This window comes from Salminus brasiliensis, chromosome 25 (genome assembly GCF_030463535.1).
Source record: "Salminus brasiliensis chromosome 25, fSalBra1.hap2, whole genome shotgun sequence".
NCBI lineage: Eukaryota > Metazoa > Chordata > Actinopteri > Characiformes > Bryconidae > Salminus > Salminus brasiliensis.
Window position 1 is genome coordinate 17,669,269 of NC_132902.1, and position 15,537 is coordinate 17,684,805.

A 15,537-nucleotide genomic window follows, 5' to 3' on the forward strand; every position below is an offset into this window, starting at 1 on the left:
TATATCATACTGCCCCAGACAACAGCACGCATATCAACTAATTAACGCTCTGAAAAGAGCAATGATGATTGCTTTCTGCTGGATAAGTGCCAAATTATGTTGGCTCACACCCCCCCCCCTCCAGTTCAAATACCTAACCCAGATACATGCACAAGACAAGTGGTATGAGGAACCTGATCACCATGATGTGGATGTGGATCCATCATGACAGAAAGATGCCTTCTTCAGAAATCAAAGGTACTGATAAGAGGTTTGTCCCCCTTTGCTGCAGTAATAGCCTCTACTCTTCTGGGAGGCCTTTATATGAGATATAGAAACATTGCTGTGTGTGGATTTTACTGCATTTTGCTCTACTGCACCATGGGTTCATACCCCTGTAGACGCATGGCACTGGACATGGTGTCCTTGAGTTCATGAGTGGCTGCTCCAGATCTTCCTCCAGTGCTCCATGCTCCAGTGGCTTCTCTATGGAGGTTACATAAGGAGTTGTTGTGCAACTGAATGCTTGTGTCAGCAATGGGTGCACCTTAAAACACCACATTCACTAATTAGATATATTGTCTGAATATATGTGGAAATCTAGTGTGTTCTCTGTACCTGTATCTGTATCTGTTGCGTCTTGTAGCAACGTTTATCAGTACCGTCCATGTTAGTGTGATTAATGAACTGATAAATATTACTGCATGACAATATTATGTGCACCTGCTTGGTGCTACAGCAGAACCGTGTGTCTGAGTATGAGGGAAAGGATCGAATGATTTTATTAATAGCATTGCTGTTGCTGTCAGAGCTCTGCAGGAGTTGCTTAAAGGGTAAAGGGTGCCTAAAGGCGCTTACAGGAGGTACATGTAAGCTATTTCGTTTACATTCTGGTGTAACATTTTCTAGTAATCGGCAAGTCAGCACCTGTAGGTCTATGTCTTTAGCCAGCAGGTGTCTCCGAAGTCTGAATTTCTAAATTGGCTCTGGACAAAAGTCTTAGTTAAGCTGTTTTTTCTGGTCTGTGATGAATACGACTGTGGGGTGAATTTGGAGGTAAAAATGAATTTTGGCCAACTTGATTATTTAACTGATTAAGTAACAGATTACAGAGAGTTTCTTTGAGTTAACTCAACTTAGTAAGGTCAAAGGTTCTCCTAACTCAGTAATACATGTAAGTCTATTCAAAAATATTTGGTACAAATTTTAATATATGTCCCCTCCCTCTACTCTGTTTACTGTTTACAGAGAGTTGACTATAATTATCCGTATAAAAATGTAAATTTACTCTATTGAGTTCACTGCTCTGGAGTGACACAACCGTCTAAAACAAAAAACAGAAGACTAAAATAGGCTTCCTTTCAATTAAGCTAAACAGATGACTGTGTACCATATAGTGTCATATAGTCCCTAATGAGGTAGTTAGCTAATACAGCCTGTAGTGTGCTAGTTAAGCATGTTCACACACCCAAAACGCTGACACACTGTCCTGGTCCAATCCACCCTGACTGAGACCTGGGTTGAAATAAGATAAGTTAAAAGTAGGGGTGGGCATTATGATGATATTATATTAACATCAGTATAAAGTTTAGTATTGTGATACACAATGTTTGCACATTTCATTACAGAGCATGTAATCTGTCCTGTTAAACTGGATGAAGTGCAGCAGATTTGGAATATAAATAACTGTACTCAGTAAGGGAAGTATCAGAATAGCCGTTTTTAAGAATCTGCCACTACTGCTGTATTTTGTCTGCAAATTAAAAAAGAAAAAGAAAATCACAATAAATACTGTGTATCATGAAATGGTTTTGAGTATCATGATATAATATTTTTACCATATCGCCCAACTGTAGGTAAAAGCTGGAATATCTGTGAAATACTTGATTATTTCCTGTTGTTTTAAAACCAAAGGTGAGAACAGTGAGAGATAAAGAATAAACAGAGATAAAAACAAGTGTCTGAGTCTCTCTCTCTCTCTCTCTCTCTCTCTCTCTCTCTCTCTGTCTCTCTCTCTCTCTCTCTCTCTCTCTACACAGAGCAGCAGGAAAGAGAGACTTTTTTATTTTTACAACACCATGCAAATCCAGCAGCTTACATCTTAGGCCAGCGACATACTCAATATAAGCACACAATTACTACTAATCGACTACTCAATTATGATGAGATCATAAGTTCAAATCCCAGCCAGGGCTTAGTGCTCCATTGTCAAAGCCTTCTAGTTCGGGGGACGTCACATGAAAAGGCAGTTCCAATTGGCAGATGGGAATTAACAGTAAACAACAACTTAACAGCAAAAACATTTTTCCAGCTAGCATATCCATATGGGGCCTATATGGGTAGCCCAACTGAGAAACAGAAACTTTTGTCCTCAGGTTCCACGTTCGCCACACATATGGATGCCCACCGGGGTCAGTGACAGGACCAGGAGGGATTAAGCATGGGCCCCATCTGGGTTGTACAGGGTGGGCCATTTATATGGATACACCTAAATAAAATGGGAATGGTTGGTGATATTAACTTCCTGTTTGTGGCAGTTAATATCACCAACCATTTCTATTTTATTTAGGTGTATCCATATAAATGGCCCACTCTGTACACTGCATGCAGGGACTAGTTGGAACCCATGTGAGATTAAGGTGGGCTGTAATAATGGGGGCCTTTTGGGAAGTTCAACTTGGTCCCAGTGAAAACACATGTACAAACTCACTTAGAGCCCATGCCCACCTGGAACCTACCTAGCCCACATTGCACCCATGTGAGCCCCACATGCACATGTTGGCTGAGTTGATTCCCAAAAGAACCCTTTAATGGATGGTTCTTTTAAAAACTAAAATGAAGCCCACCACTGTTTTGTGACATTTCTTTACACACATCAAATAATCCAAATCTATATCTGTATCCAATACCCAATATCCATATCTGAATCAGAATGGACTCTCTTCTATTGGTTAGAATACATTCTCACAGATAAAGGTGCTTCCCAAGGAAATGCATTAATAGTTGAAGTCCCTGAACCGACATGTTCTCTGGGCACTTCTGAACCAGCTTAGTTAAAAATCCTAGACGAATAAAAGTGTTTTGCTACCAAGACCACAAGCACTCAGACTAAATGATGTTGCGCTTCCAAAAAGGTACATTAACACAAGAATCAGCATAAGATGTAAGAGTGGGTATCATTCTAAACACTCTCTTTAACAGCTTAGATGATTTTAACTGTGCTTTTGGGGAAACGGAGCATGGGTAAGTGTAACGATGTAGCTTCGTATATTCGATCACAGCACATTTACCTTGTGTTAGGAGCAGCAGAGGCAGACTCTGCAAGTCACCAGCTTCATTACCTGTTTAATCTTTCATGAAGCTTCTAAACTTTTGCCGCAGAAAAAAAGTTCATAGTGAAAAGTGCAGAAAGAATAAAGAGAGATAAAAATGGGTGTCCGAGTCTTTCTCTCTCTCTCTACACACAGCAGCAAGAAAGAGAGACGAGAGCTACCACAGCAATACTTTTTTACAATGCCATGCAAATACAGCATCTTACATCTTAGGCCAGAGGCATACTCAACATAAGCATGCAAAGGCCAACGCTCTGCAAAAGCACTGTCCTGCAGTACAAACTCAACGTGCACTCTTGTGTTACTGTGGCAGTTAAAACTCAGAACTCAAAGGGGTGAAAGAGGACTGTATTTACCCTAAAAGTGTGTACCATTTATTTTCAGTGCGACTGCTGGCACTGTACCTTGCCGTTACACCCCTAGCAATGCCAGATTTAAGCATACATGTCTGACATTTCAGTAGCACAAAAAGAGATTGTGTAAAGTTAAAATTTCAATAAAGTATTTCTTCTTTTATTTATGAACACAAATGTGGAGTTGAAATTTAGATTTCCCACTTCCAGACTTATTTCTGTGGATATTAAACAATTCTGTGATTAAATCATATCAAACTACACTGTGCTATTGCTGGCTCTGAAGATACACCACTGTTCAGGCATTTGAAATCACTTGGATATAAATCATTATTATTTGTAAAGATAGCTTGTAGATGCAGTGTAGAAATACTAAAAACAGGTATTTCATTTTTTTCTGTAGGAAAGAAATGTGATTTTCTATATAATGTACTTCCTTGATAAGAGATATGATCAACATGTGTTCACTACAGAGACATTCTAGATGTTAATAACACTATCCTATGTGAAATCTATACTTTTCTGCATTATTCTGAAAACATCTAGAATATAGTTTCTATAGATTAGTATTATTATAATATGACAAGTAAATTTTAATCTCATATGTCTTCAATAAATTGGTTTTACATGATTCTAGAGTGTTACTGGGACTTCTATGGGTAAAAAATCTGGGCCTGCAGCAATCCAGTATCGTGACCTTATTACAGAGAAGGATTTGTAGGATTCAGTGAGATTCTCAGCACTGATTTAGTGTACCGCATTCATGACTCAACTTTAAATGAGGTGTTATAGTGAATCTGTGTGTGAAAGAAATAAGATATTGAGCCTGGATATTTCTAATTAAGAGCCTGTGCTGTCAGCAAGCGAGCCAGCACAAGAGAACGAGGGCAAGCGAGAGAGAGAGAGAGAGAGAGAGAGAGAGAGAGAGAGAGAAAGAGCAACAGACCAGTCAAGAAGCCAAGAAAGACAACTTAATACCCGCATCGGAAGATTGCTACTTTAAGTTTTAAAGGAGTTTTCCTTCTCTTGTTTTGGACACCGTAGTAGTGCTGGACGTCACTCCATCAACTTAATCTTCAGGTGCTGAAGAAGAACCCACATGTAAAAGTAATGCTGTAATGAAGTAATGACTCAAGTAGAAGCAAATGTAGCCTAGCCTAGTTGAGTAAAAGCACACTATGTCCAAATGCCCCAAAAAACTAATCAATACATTCAGATACTTTAAGTTGAACTCATTGCTGATACATATGTGCAAATGCACACACACAGCTCGTCTTTCTGGAGCAGATACCATGAACCTGTCGGCACCATGCCTAATGAGGACACTGGTGCTTCATCCAGTACTTTTGGGTTGAGTTGGGAGTTTGGGTTGAGGTGGGCTAGTCATCATCCAACCTCCTGAGCAGAATCCTGCATCCTGCATCCTTGCATCCTAAATGTAATCAAATCCTCACAACAATGCTCCAAAATCTTGTATATAGACTACCTTGGACAGTATAGACAGATGTTCCAGCAAAAGCCAAATTATTTTTTAATACCCTTTATTTCAGTAGAAACAATGAATGAGCAGGTGTCCCAATACTTTTGTCATATATTGTATATCACAAGCCCGAAAAACCCTGACCTCCTGTGTAACTTAGTACACCCAGTCTGTTAGGTGTTATTCTTCTCTTTTTTGGGATCAGTTTGCTCTAAAATAAAATGCTGAAGCTCAAAAGTGACAGGTGTGAGTAACGGCAAAGCAATACAGGGGCCGAATAAACAGAACACAATGAAATGAAACCCAAAAAAAGGATTTAGGAATTCAATATGAACGGCTTAGGTGGAACTGAGGGGAAACTAGATTGCTTTGAGTGGAAGTAAAGGTATTAGCATTGGGAAGCAGACAGGTACAAACCCATCACAATACAGGTATGCATAACTGCAAAAGAGTAAATGCAGGAGGTTACTAGGCACTGGAGACGTATGCGGTCCAGCCATCACATTAACTCCTGTTTGGACTCATTTTGAGCGCATATGTGGGGGCTCATGGTCTTTGTAGTCCAGTGAGCTGATGTATGAGTCATGGCCGTGCATGGAGCCGAGGCAGGCTGCTCACAGATGGATGGATACACCCGAGCCCTGGAGGACTTGCCTTACTCACTGCACATTAAAGGAGCCCAAGAGAGAGAGAGAGAGAGAGAAAGAGAGAGAGAGAGAGTAAGAAGAAGAAAAAAAACATGGGATATGCTATTCTGTTATTCTGGCAGCCATTTTACCGATCTGTTTAAGTAGCCCTGCTTGCTCTCATACTAGCCAGCCAAGGCCCATTTTTGCACAATATGTGAGATCAATACTAAAACCCGAACCGATGGCTGCTGCAGGTCATTGATTCGCAGCAGTGGTCTAGCCTTCAGTGGCTTAAGAAAGATTCAGCGAAGTTAAAGCCAAGCACCATAACCTAGCTGAGAATGATGCAAACGCTTAACCTGCTCTGCCATTACGCCGTCATTTCACCCCTCATAAACACAAATTGATCCAAACAACATTTGTCATTACAGCCTATGGCAGCACTGGAACAACATCTTTGGGAATAAAGACCACTCTGGTGGAACGCCGTTCGCTGGAAGGCTCCTGTCAAACAGAATTATATAAGGCGATACAGCACAGAGTATACATGTACCTTGATACACCCTGGAAACATGGCTTGCAAATGGTTAGTTGCTTCACTGACATTAATACAAGGCTGTAGTCCATATCTGCCCTGCTTATATTTATAATGATGTGATATACAGATTTTTTTCGGAATCAGTGAGTAATCAGAATTTCAGAGAAAAATGCCAGACAAAGAAAACGGATTTAGCTGAACAATAACAAATCATGCAGAGCCTTTCAAATGACCCAAAAACGCTACTGGGAAAAACAAAGGAAAGGCATCACTTAAAAATATACAAAAAAACACACCATGGAATATTAAAAAATAAGGTTTTATATTTCTTATTTGCTATTATTGACAAGAGAACTAAACTAGACAATATCATCATGCAAACTGTAAACTATATTACTGAGGATTACATTTGTTTTTTAACATTATTATTTTATTTTCTTTCCCTTATATTTTTACATGATCCAAATCTGGCACGTGTCCTTGACATTTCATCAAAATTGCATGACAAACAAATCAACAGATTTTCTGTTTTGGAATGAAATCTTTTACTGAAGATCCCTACGTCTCATCATTCCAATCAAGTTTTCATTATATTATTTCAACATGTTAATATAGTGCTATTCAGGGGACGCTGCCAGGGATTTTGGGTCTCATGAAAAGATATTATACTGGGCCCCATAACTCTAAAAATACAGGCAAAATTAATAAATGTTTTATTCCCCCCCTCCCCTTTGAGGAGTAGTCTGGAGCAGACTTTTTTGTGACAGAGTTCTCTGCAAACTTTAATTTCTTTATAGTTTTTTTTGTGGGTTGTTGTTAACTCAAAACTATGTTAGGATGTACTTTAGTATGTGTGAGTTTGGGACTGCAGGATGTGTTCTGAGTTTCAAATACCTCTCTCACCTTGTAGTTTCAGAGGTTGGTTTACTGTGTTACGTGTGTTACTCCTGTTACATTTAAAGATCAGATACGAGTACGTGTATTTGGTGTACAGCTTCATTTACTGCCTAAATGAATAGTGTGATAAAGTTAGCTTTAAATTGCTATATACATATACACTGTATGGACAAAAGTATTGGGACACCTGTTCATTTATTGTTTCTTCCTAAATCAAGGCTATTAATAAAAGAGAATCCTGCTTTTGGTGAAGTAACGGTCTCTACTGTCCTGAGAAGGCTTTCTACTATCTAAACTTTGGATTTTGGAGCCTTGCTGTGAGGATTTGATGGCACTTAGTGACAAGTGCGTTAATGAGGTCAGGATGTTGGATAATCGCCACCAAAAGTACTGAATGAAGCACCATCATTCCAGAGAACCCAGTTCCACTGCTCCACAGCTCAATGTGGAGGGCTGTATACCCCCTAGCCCACAGCTGGCATTAAGCATGGTGCCAATAGGTTCATGTTTATCTGCTCCAGAAAGTCGATATGCATAGACAAGCCACACATGCACTAGACGTATAGTATATATGTACATTTAGTGTATGTCCCTAAAATCTCGTGCTCTATCCAAGCCGAAGTGAGGACATGATAAATATAGTAAATAAGATCATGTATTTATTTTTCAGTCATGCTGTGAGCATGCAGAGAGGTTCCTGGTAATGTGGAACTCTTTCAAAGTACCAGGCTATTGCTGTTAAACAGCAGTTCTAAAGGAAACAATATCTTCTTTCAAGTAAGGCCTCTGGATTAACAAGAGGAGGACATTACCTCTGTGATCTGATTACATTATATAATTCTGATCACCAGTGGATCAACCGAATGCGTAAGTGGATATAGCTCCTGTAACCTGAGACTCTACTTCTGCCGTGTTAAGGCAGCTGTCCATGTATGCTAAAGGCCTTTGTGGTTTTCGCTTCAGGTCTGGGGTTAAACATTTGAGCATGTTGGGAAATGCCTGTTAATTATCATAGCCATGAATAATTAATCAACTCTGGCCACAACTATCAAGAGACGGTTTCGGGCCGTTGCTGAGAGATAGAGGACTTTCAAAATGCTCATTAGACAGTGTGTTTTCACACAAGTCTTACTATCTCCCGCAGGAGTTCTGATTTTGGAGAGCACACAGTGAGAACCAGCAGCGAATCGGACAAACGGAACGAGGCGGAATTATCCACAGCGCACATTCCAGACTGATGACGAAACACAGGTTGGACTTGAGATTAAAACCTAATTGTTCTGCTACCAAAACGCTAAGCGCGAGACTGGACCATCTAAACAGGAAGAGCGGGACATTTAATGAGGCGGGAAGGTTTCTGTTGTCATGGTAACCAGGCAAGGGCACTGTCCACAGCGATGATAATGGTCTATCCTTTGCCTCGTCTGGAAACTTCAGCGCTTAGCTCAAGGCCTTGCTGGCAAAAGGTGTAAAGTGAGTGTTTCATCTCAACTTCTCAGTGGGTTTATTATGTTCAGAGCTAGTTCCCTTGACTCATTCACACATACTCAGGTGATCGAGGTTAATGCTTTATGCTTTTTCACATTCTCCCTCATATTTATGGAGGGAGGTTGTGGGTTGTCCTCAGTTCCACTGTAGCCATTCATTCCTTTTCCTCATGTTCTGTTGGTTCAGCACATGAGCTGCATTGCCGTTTCTCATACCACTCACCTTCAGGCTTTAGCATTTCATTTTAGGGCAGAAAGAGAAAAATCGCACCTAACACACCTCAGTTCCTGCACTGATAGATGCTGGATGTACCAAGGCGTTCTACTGCAGTTTAATACGGAGCTCAAATCTTGAGGTGTTTTTCAACCTACAACATTTGTACAAGGCTACTTTTACCTCTAACCTGAATCCTTATTTCACTGCATTAACAAATTCACTTTGGCACGGTTTTAAGGTGCTCAGCCCACCCCTGATTAGGCATGGAATTTATGCATCATGCAGTAATTGCCCAAAAGCAGAGCACATTAAGTTTAGAACAGCTACACAGTCATTTCATACCTTCAAAACAGCATTTCGAACCATCTCACTTCACGCACGCAACAATCAGCTAGCCCAGGGATCCAACAGCCACATGTGGCAAGTGCAAGCATAAATGCAACAGTTCCACTCTGAGGAAAGCAATCTCTCTTATCCACACTGCTTTAAAAATAAAGGTTCCTAAATGGTTCTAGGTTCAAACTTAAAGTTTCAGGAAAAACGAATCTCCATACGTTAAAAAAGTTCTCCTCACCACACATCTCATTTACAAAAACAGATTCTTTAACCATCCGTACATCCTCAGAAACATTCAGTGGTTCCTGGATTTTTCCCCACTGTCATCCTAGGAACTCGGCCAGTTTGCATTGCTCTACATGTAGTTACAGATTAGTAGAGATGGAAAATCCAGGTCCAGAAAGTAAAAAATTCGTCCCATGATTTTGTTCCAACTTTCCCAGGCATTTGGATCAAAATCCTGGGGTGGATTTTATTACTTTCTGGACCTGCATTTTCCATCTGTACTGCTCAGTAATCCTTGAGTAAGGTTTTGTGCTTCTATGTTCAAAGCAAGGTTATATAGCCTAGATAAAACCAACAAGAGGAACCCATTCTGGAGCAATATTGAGTTCTGTAAAGAAACATGTACAAGAAGAATTCCTTGTAAATAAAGATCCATTTTCCCAAGCATTCAAAAGGTGCTTTGAATTGTAAGGATTCATGGACCCATGGCCTTCAGTAAATAATAATAATGTTCCTTTAGGAACATTTTGGCACCTTTATTTTGAGGTTTGTATTTATGTAAATAAATCAAGCAATGGAATGCTGACATGAAGAACCTTCTTACTGGTTTTAGACCAACTGGACCATACTTTCAGGCCTAGAAACCATGGGGGAACCTTTGAACCTTTGAAACATTGTTGATCTTTTGTCTTACTGATCAAAAACCATGGCATTTACTAAAGTACCCTTTTTGGCACCTTTTGAGGTTTGTGTTTGTTTAAGTGATTTTTTTACGAAAGGCCAAATTAAACCTAAATTAGTTGTTGTACCACAAAAGAACCATTTTTGGGTCTCATTTTCATAAAAAAAAGAACCATCGTAATGATTTTAATTCAACTGGACCATACTGTTCTGTTCTGTTCTGATCTTTTGTCCTGCAGATCATGAACCATGGCCCTTACTAAAGAACTTTAACCCCTCATGCCCTATGTCTTTTATTACACCCTAAGGAATAATAATTGATAATCTACATGCAAGGCAATGCAAACTGGCTCCTAAGTTGCTCATAAGTTATACCAACAAAATGAAAAAGTCAGGAGCCACTCATGGTTCCAGAGAGTTTAAGAGGTTAATTTTGAGGTTTGAATAAAACCAAATGTCCAAAATGAATGAAGTAAACACAAAGAACCATGTTTTGGATCTCATTACCATAAAAAGAACCATCTTAATGGTTTTTGATCAACTGAACCGCAGAGGAAACTTCAAATATGAAAAAACACAACACTGTTGAAGATCATTAAGCCGCTTCATGATGCCTCCACAGATTGCACATTCTCGATCAGAAGAAACATGTGAGTGCTTACCTCGCACAGTAATCTGCTCTGGCTAGGTGTGGTCCTTACACACTCTATGAAGGCCAGCTGTCCCTCTGGAGAGGCGTGTGGGGATTTTTGTGTTTTGTTGGGGGGTTGTTTGTGCATAAACGTCCACCACAGGACCGTTTGGCGAGCTAGTTCGTTTTTCATTTCCTGCTTTGATGCAGGTCTCCTGTCAGCGTCCTTGTAAAGGGATGCATTGTCATTGTGGTTAAAGGGACCGAGAGTGTATAAAGTTGCATGAGGCATTCCCTTCCAAAACAGCAGATACTCCGTTGGCAGGATAGTCCTTGTAGCCGTGGCGTCAGTGACCTTTTTTTTCAAAGTGGACTTGAAGTGTTGATCTGACATGTTAATCCCAGTTGATTGGAATGGAGGACGGACTGAAATGGAAGCGTTGCCATTAACAGTGGCATGATGACTGATTTGTTTAACGCTTGTTAAAGAATCGAAGAACTCTAATGCTAGCTAGCTCTTAGCTTACGGGGGGTACTGAACTATGGGAGCTTTGCCAGTGGAAGCTGATGCTGGCACACTGACTCTGCTGTTTGTGTTTGTGTGCATGTGTTTATAGCGCTCTCAGTAGATGATGTCAGTATAGGAGCCTTCAGAGGAGTCAAATGAACTTACTGACAGGAAGTGACAGAAGGGGGCAGGACATGACAACTGAGGTTGGACTGCTCACTCACTTCTACGACAAATACATATTGGTTGAAAGCAAAGTTACTAAGTTATTGAATTCTCTTGCTCCTTCTCTCTCTCTCTCTCTCTCTCTATCTTTCGGGTCTGTGCGCGACTCTCGGCTTGAAACTGGAAACTGGGAGACTAGAACATAGTTTGATGATAGTGCAAATGATTTCAACATTATTGCATAATAGCATTACGATAACAGCTCGCTTCCTCTTCCTCTACAATTACTGACGAATGTAACTCATAAAGTGCCTATGCAAAAATACTTTGTTTTGCGCTCCTTTGAACCGGGTTTCGCTCATTTTCGGTCTACAGTCTACAGGTGGGCCAGTACTCGCACCTCCACGTCACATAAAGCTGGTGATTTTTGCACTGCCTGTTGTCTGATTACAGGGTGTGTTTCTCTACAAAAATAGTAGCCACGCTGCAAAAATGGTTCAGCTCAGGTCCATTAGAAATGATGCGTGCGTGCGTGAGTGAGTGTGTGTGTGTGTGTGTGTTTGAGTGTGTGCTTGGGTGCATGAATGGTTGTAAGTGCCTGCAAGTTTGCCCGCGTGTGCCTGCGTGTGCCCACGTGAGCATGTCTGCATGTGTTAGTTGTTGTCTAAGTGCATGTGTGCATGTGTCTGCATGCGTGCATGTGTGTGGGTGTGCTGGGCTGTAAGTGTATCTGTATGCGTGCATGCATGTTTATGCGTGTGCATCCGCGTGTGCATGTGTGCGCCCGAAACGCACGCTGCGTGCACGTGTGCTGCTGATCAGTAATAAGTTGTGCAATCCTCCTAACAGCGTCCTAACCCTTTCACAAACTCACCCACAGCTCTGCTATTCATAATCATACGTCTGTCTGTAGGCTTCTGGAATTGGTGCTGTTTTTCCTGCCCGTGTCCGTGCCGTTGCCCCTGCTGGGGCTGCGTTTGTCCACCCCGCACAGGGACTCCGTGACCCCCTCCTCCATCTCCATATACTCAGCCGCCTTGTCCCCCAGCGAGGACCCAGACGGAGAACCCTTGAACTTCCTCAGGAAGTCCGGGAAGTAGGGGCAGCCGGGCGGCGGGTACTCCACGGCCGGCGTCTGGTCCTCGTTGTCCGTCTCGCGGTGGTAGAAGTAGTTGAAGTTGGACACGATGACGGGCACGGGCAGCGCGATGGTCAGCACGCCAGCAATTGCGCACAGCGAGCCCACAATCTTGCCACCCACTGTGATGGGCTTCATGTCGCCATAGCCCACCGTGGTCATGGTGACCACGGCCCACCAAAAGGCGTCCGGTATGCTGGTGAACTGTGAGGCGGGCTCGTCGGCCTCGGCGAAGTACACAGCGCTGGAGAAGAGCACCACGCCAATCACCAGGAAGAATATGAGCAGTGCCAGCTCGCGCATGCTGGCGCGCAGAGTGTGCCCCAGGATCTGCAGGCCCTTGGAGTGCCTGGACAGCTTGAAGATGCGAAAGACGCGCACTAGGCGTATGATGCGCAGGATGGCGAAGCTCATGGCGTGTTGCCCATTGCCCTGCTGCGCCTGCTGCTGCGGGTGCTGCTGCGCCAGGTCCGTGCCCAGGGTGATGAAGTAAGGCAGGATGGAGACGATGTCGATGGAGTTCATGATGTTCTTGAAGAAGGCTGCCTTGCTGGGGCTGGCGAAGAAGCGCACAGCGATCTCGAAAGAGAACCACACGATGCACACAGTCTCCACCACGAAGAACGGGTCGTTGAAGGGCGTGAAGGCCGCAGCTTCAGAGCCCACGGCGCCTGGGAGGCGCGAGCCGTTGACGCCGTGCGCAGCCACGTGTGCGCCCGCGGAGGCAGCGCCGGCTCCGGGCGCGTCGCGTTCGTCACGGAATTCAGGCAGAGTCTCGAGGCAGAAGATCACGATGGAGATGACAATGACAAGCACGGAGACCACGGCGATGCCGCGCGCCGGGCTCGAGCTCTCTGGATACTCGAAGAGGAGCCACACCTGACGCTTGAACTCGTCCTCGGGCAGCGGCTTCTCCTCGTCCTTTACGAAGCCCTCGTCCTCGCGGAACTTGAGCATGGCCTCGTCGCCCAGCTCGTAGAACTTCACCTCCTCGGAGAAGACGTCCAGCGGCACGTTGGCGGGCCGCTTGAGGCGCCCGCCCGACTGGTAGAAGTAGAGGATGGCGTCGAAGCTTGGCCGGTTGCGGTCGAAGAAGTACTCGTTCCGCAGCGGGTCGAAGTATCGCATGCGCTTGGCCGGGTCCCCCAGCAGTGTGTCGGGGAACTGCGCGAGCGTCTGCAGCCGCGTCTCGAAGCGCAGGCCCGACACGTTGATGACCACTCGCTCGCAGCAACCGCCGCTGCCCAAGCGCTCACCGAGCCCGCTGCGCGCGCCGCGCGCCCCGCGCCCGTAGCCTGCGCGCGGCCGGCCTCCTGTCAGCGAGGCCGTCTCGTCGTCGTCGTCGTCCTCGTCCAGAGTGGCGTCATCCGCGTCGTCCGCCACGTGCTCGTCCGCGTCGTACGCCGGGCCGCACCGCGCGCGCGCGCCTCCCCTCTCGTCCTCCTCTTCCTCGTCGCCCGCCGCCTCCTCCTCTTCCTCGATCATCACGTCCTCCTCGGAGCCCAGGAGCGCCAGCTCCGAGTGGCGCAGCTCGCCGCCGAGGTGCGCACGCGGGCGTCTCCAGCGCGCGACGCCGCGCGCCTTTTTCCGCTCGCGGAGGACTTGCGGCTGCGCCTCGCGCTGCGCCTCGCGCTGCGCCTGCTGGAGCTGCTGGAGTTGCTGTTGCTGTTGTTGTTGCTGCTGTTGTGGCGCTTGTTGCTGTTGCTGCTGAGAGGAGGAGGAGGAGCAGCAACAGGAGGAGGAGGAGGTGGTGGAGGTGGAGGAGGAGGAGGGGCGCGAAGCGCCGTTGCCGCTCGCCATCCCCGAGGAGGCGGCGCGAACCTGATGCTGCTGGCCGTGGCTGCAGGTCCCGCCTCCCTCTCCCGCCGTGCCGCTCTCCGCCGCAGCCGCCGCGGCCGCAGCAGCCGCGGCCACCGCCGCCGCGCGGGACTGCCGCTCCCTTTCGCGCTCGCGCTCCCTGGCACGGGCTTGCGCGTAGCCGTATGGAACGTGCGGGTTACAGCCGCCGCTATCTGCGCCCACCATGGCGAACTCCATCTCGCTCCACCGTCACGCGCTGATCGTTGATCAGCGCAGTCTTTGGAGAGTTGGGCGCTGCGGCTCCGAGCGCATTAAGGAAAAGGGTCCACAACAGCGCACTGTTAGTTTTTTGGGTGGGCTTTCAAAACCCACGTCAAGAAGTCACAAAGCGCAGACCGCAGAGTGGCGCGCGTGCACTTTCATTTTCAAGGTTTTCGCGGAGTCCACGAAGGGGTCGGTATGTGTCCGAAAGCGCACGCCCTCCATAAGATCAAGAGCAAGTGTCTGGCCCTTCTCCCTCCCCCTGCCCTCCTCCTCCAGCCAATGTCCCTCACAGTCACCTGAGATTGCTCACATGCACGAGGGCGAGACGTCCAGTCCCCCCGTTAGAGATCTGTGGTTGCCATCTTTGGGCTAAGGGAGGTGTGTATGTGGCGTGCGTTGGGTTAGGGTGGGCTGTCGTGGGGGGCGGGGGGGGGGGGGGGGGGATTGGGGGTGCTGTGCTCTCCTCTGCCCTCCCAGTGGCTGTGAATGAATCACTGGTTTCTTTAGACGCCAGCAACAGCTGCAAAGGGCATGAAAACAAAGCAGGTTAGAGACTGCAATGCAAAGCATGCACGAAGATGGATGCATAAAGTGGCATTAGGTAATCAGCATGGCTCGAGATGCACGAGATTATTATAATAAGGGTAATAATAATACTAATAATTACAGCAGTATTGCTGCACTGGGTGCTCGGACCCCTTATGGCAAGGGTGAGGGTGATAACAACAACAACAACGAAATAATAACAACAGTAATGATAATGATGATGATGATGATGATGATGATGATGATGATGATGAATATGTCATTATCATAACAGCACATGTTGATCTAGTACTACCAGGCCAGCAACAGTAGGCGACCTCCTAATATTAGC

The 15,537-nt window shown here is 45.0% G+C and overlaps 1 protein-coding gene across 1 annotated transcript in view; it reads right to left on the reverse strand.

Annotated features, from left to right (window-relative positions):
• kcna4 (potassium voltage-gated channel, shaker-related subfamily, member 4) overlaps positions 1 to 15,537 on the reverse strand; it is a 66,412-nt gene that overhangs the window by 50,144 nt on the left and 731 nt on the right. The window contains exon 2 of the mRNA XM_072671049.1: positions 10,817 to 15,180. Coding sequence (XP_072527150.1) covers positions 12,354 to 14,633 — 2,280 coding nt within the window. The 5' untranslated portion in view covers positions 14,634 to 15,180 and the 3' untranslated portion in view covers positions 10,817 to 12,353. The remainder of the gene's footprint in view (positions 1 to 10,816; positions 15,181 to 15,537) is intronic.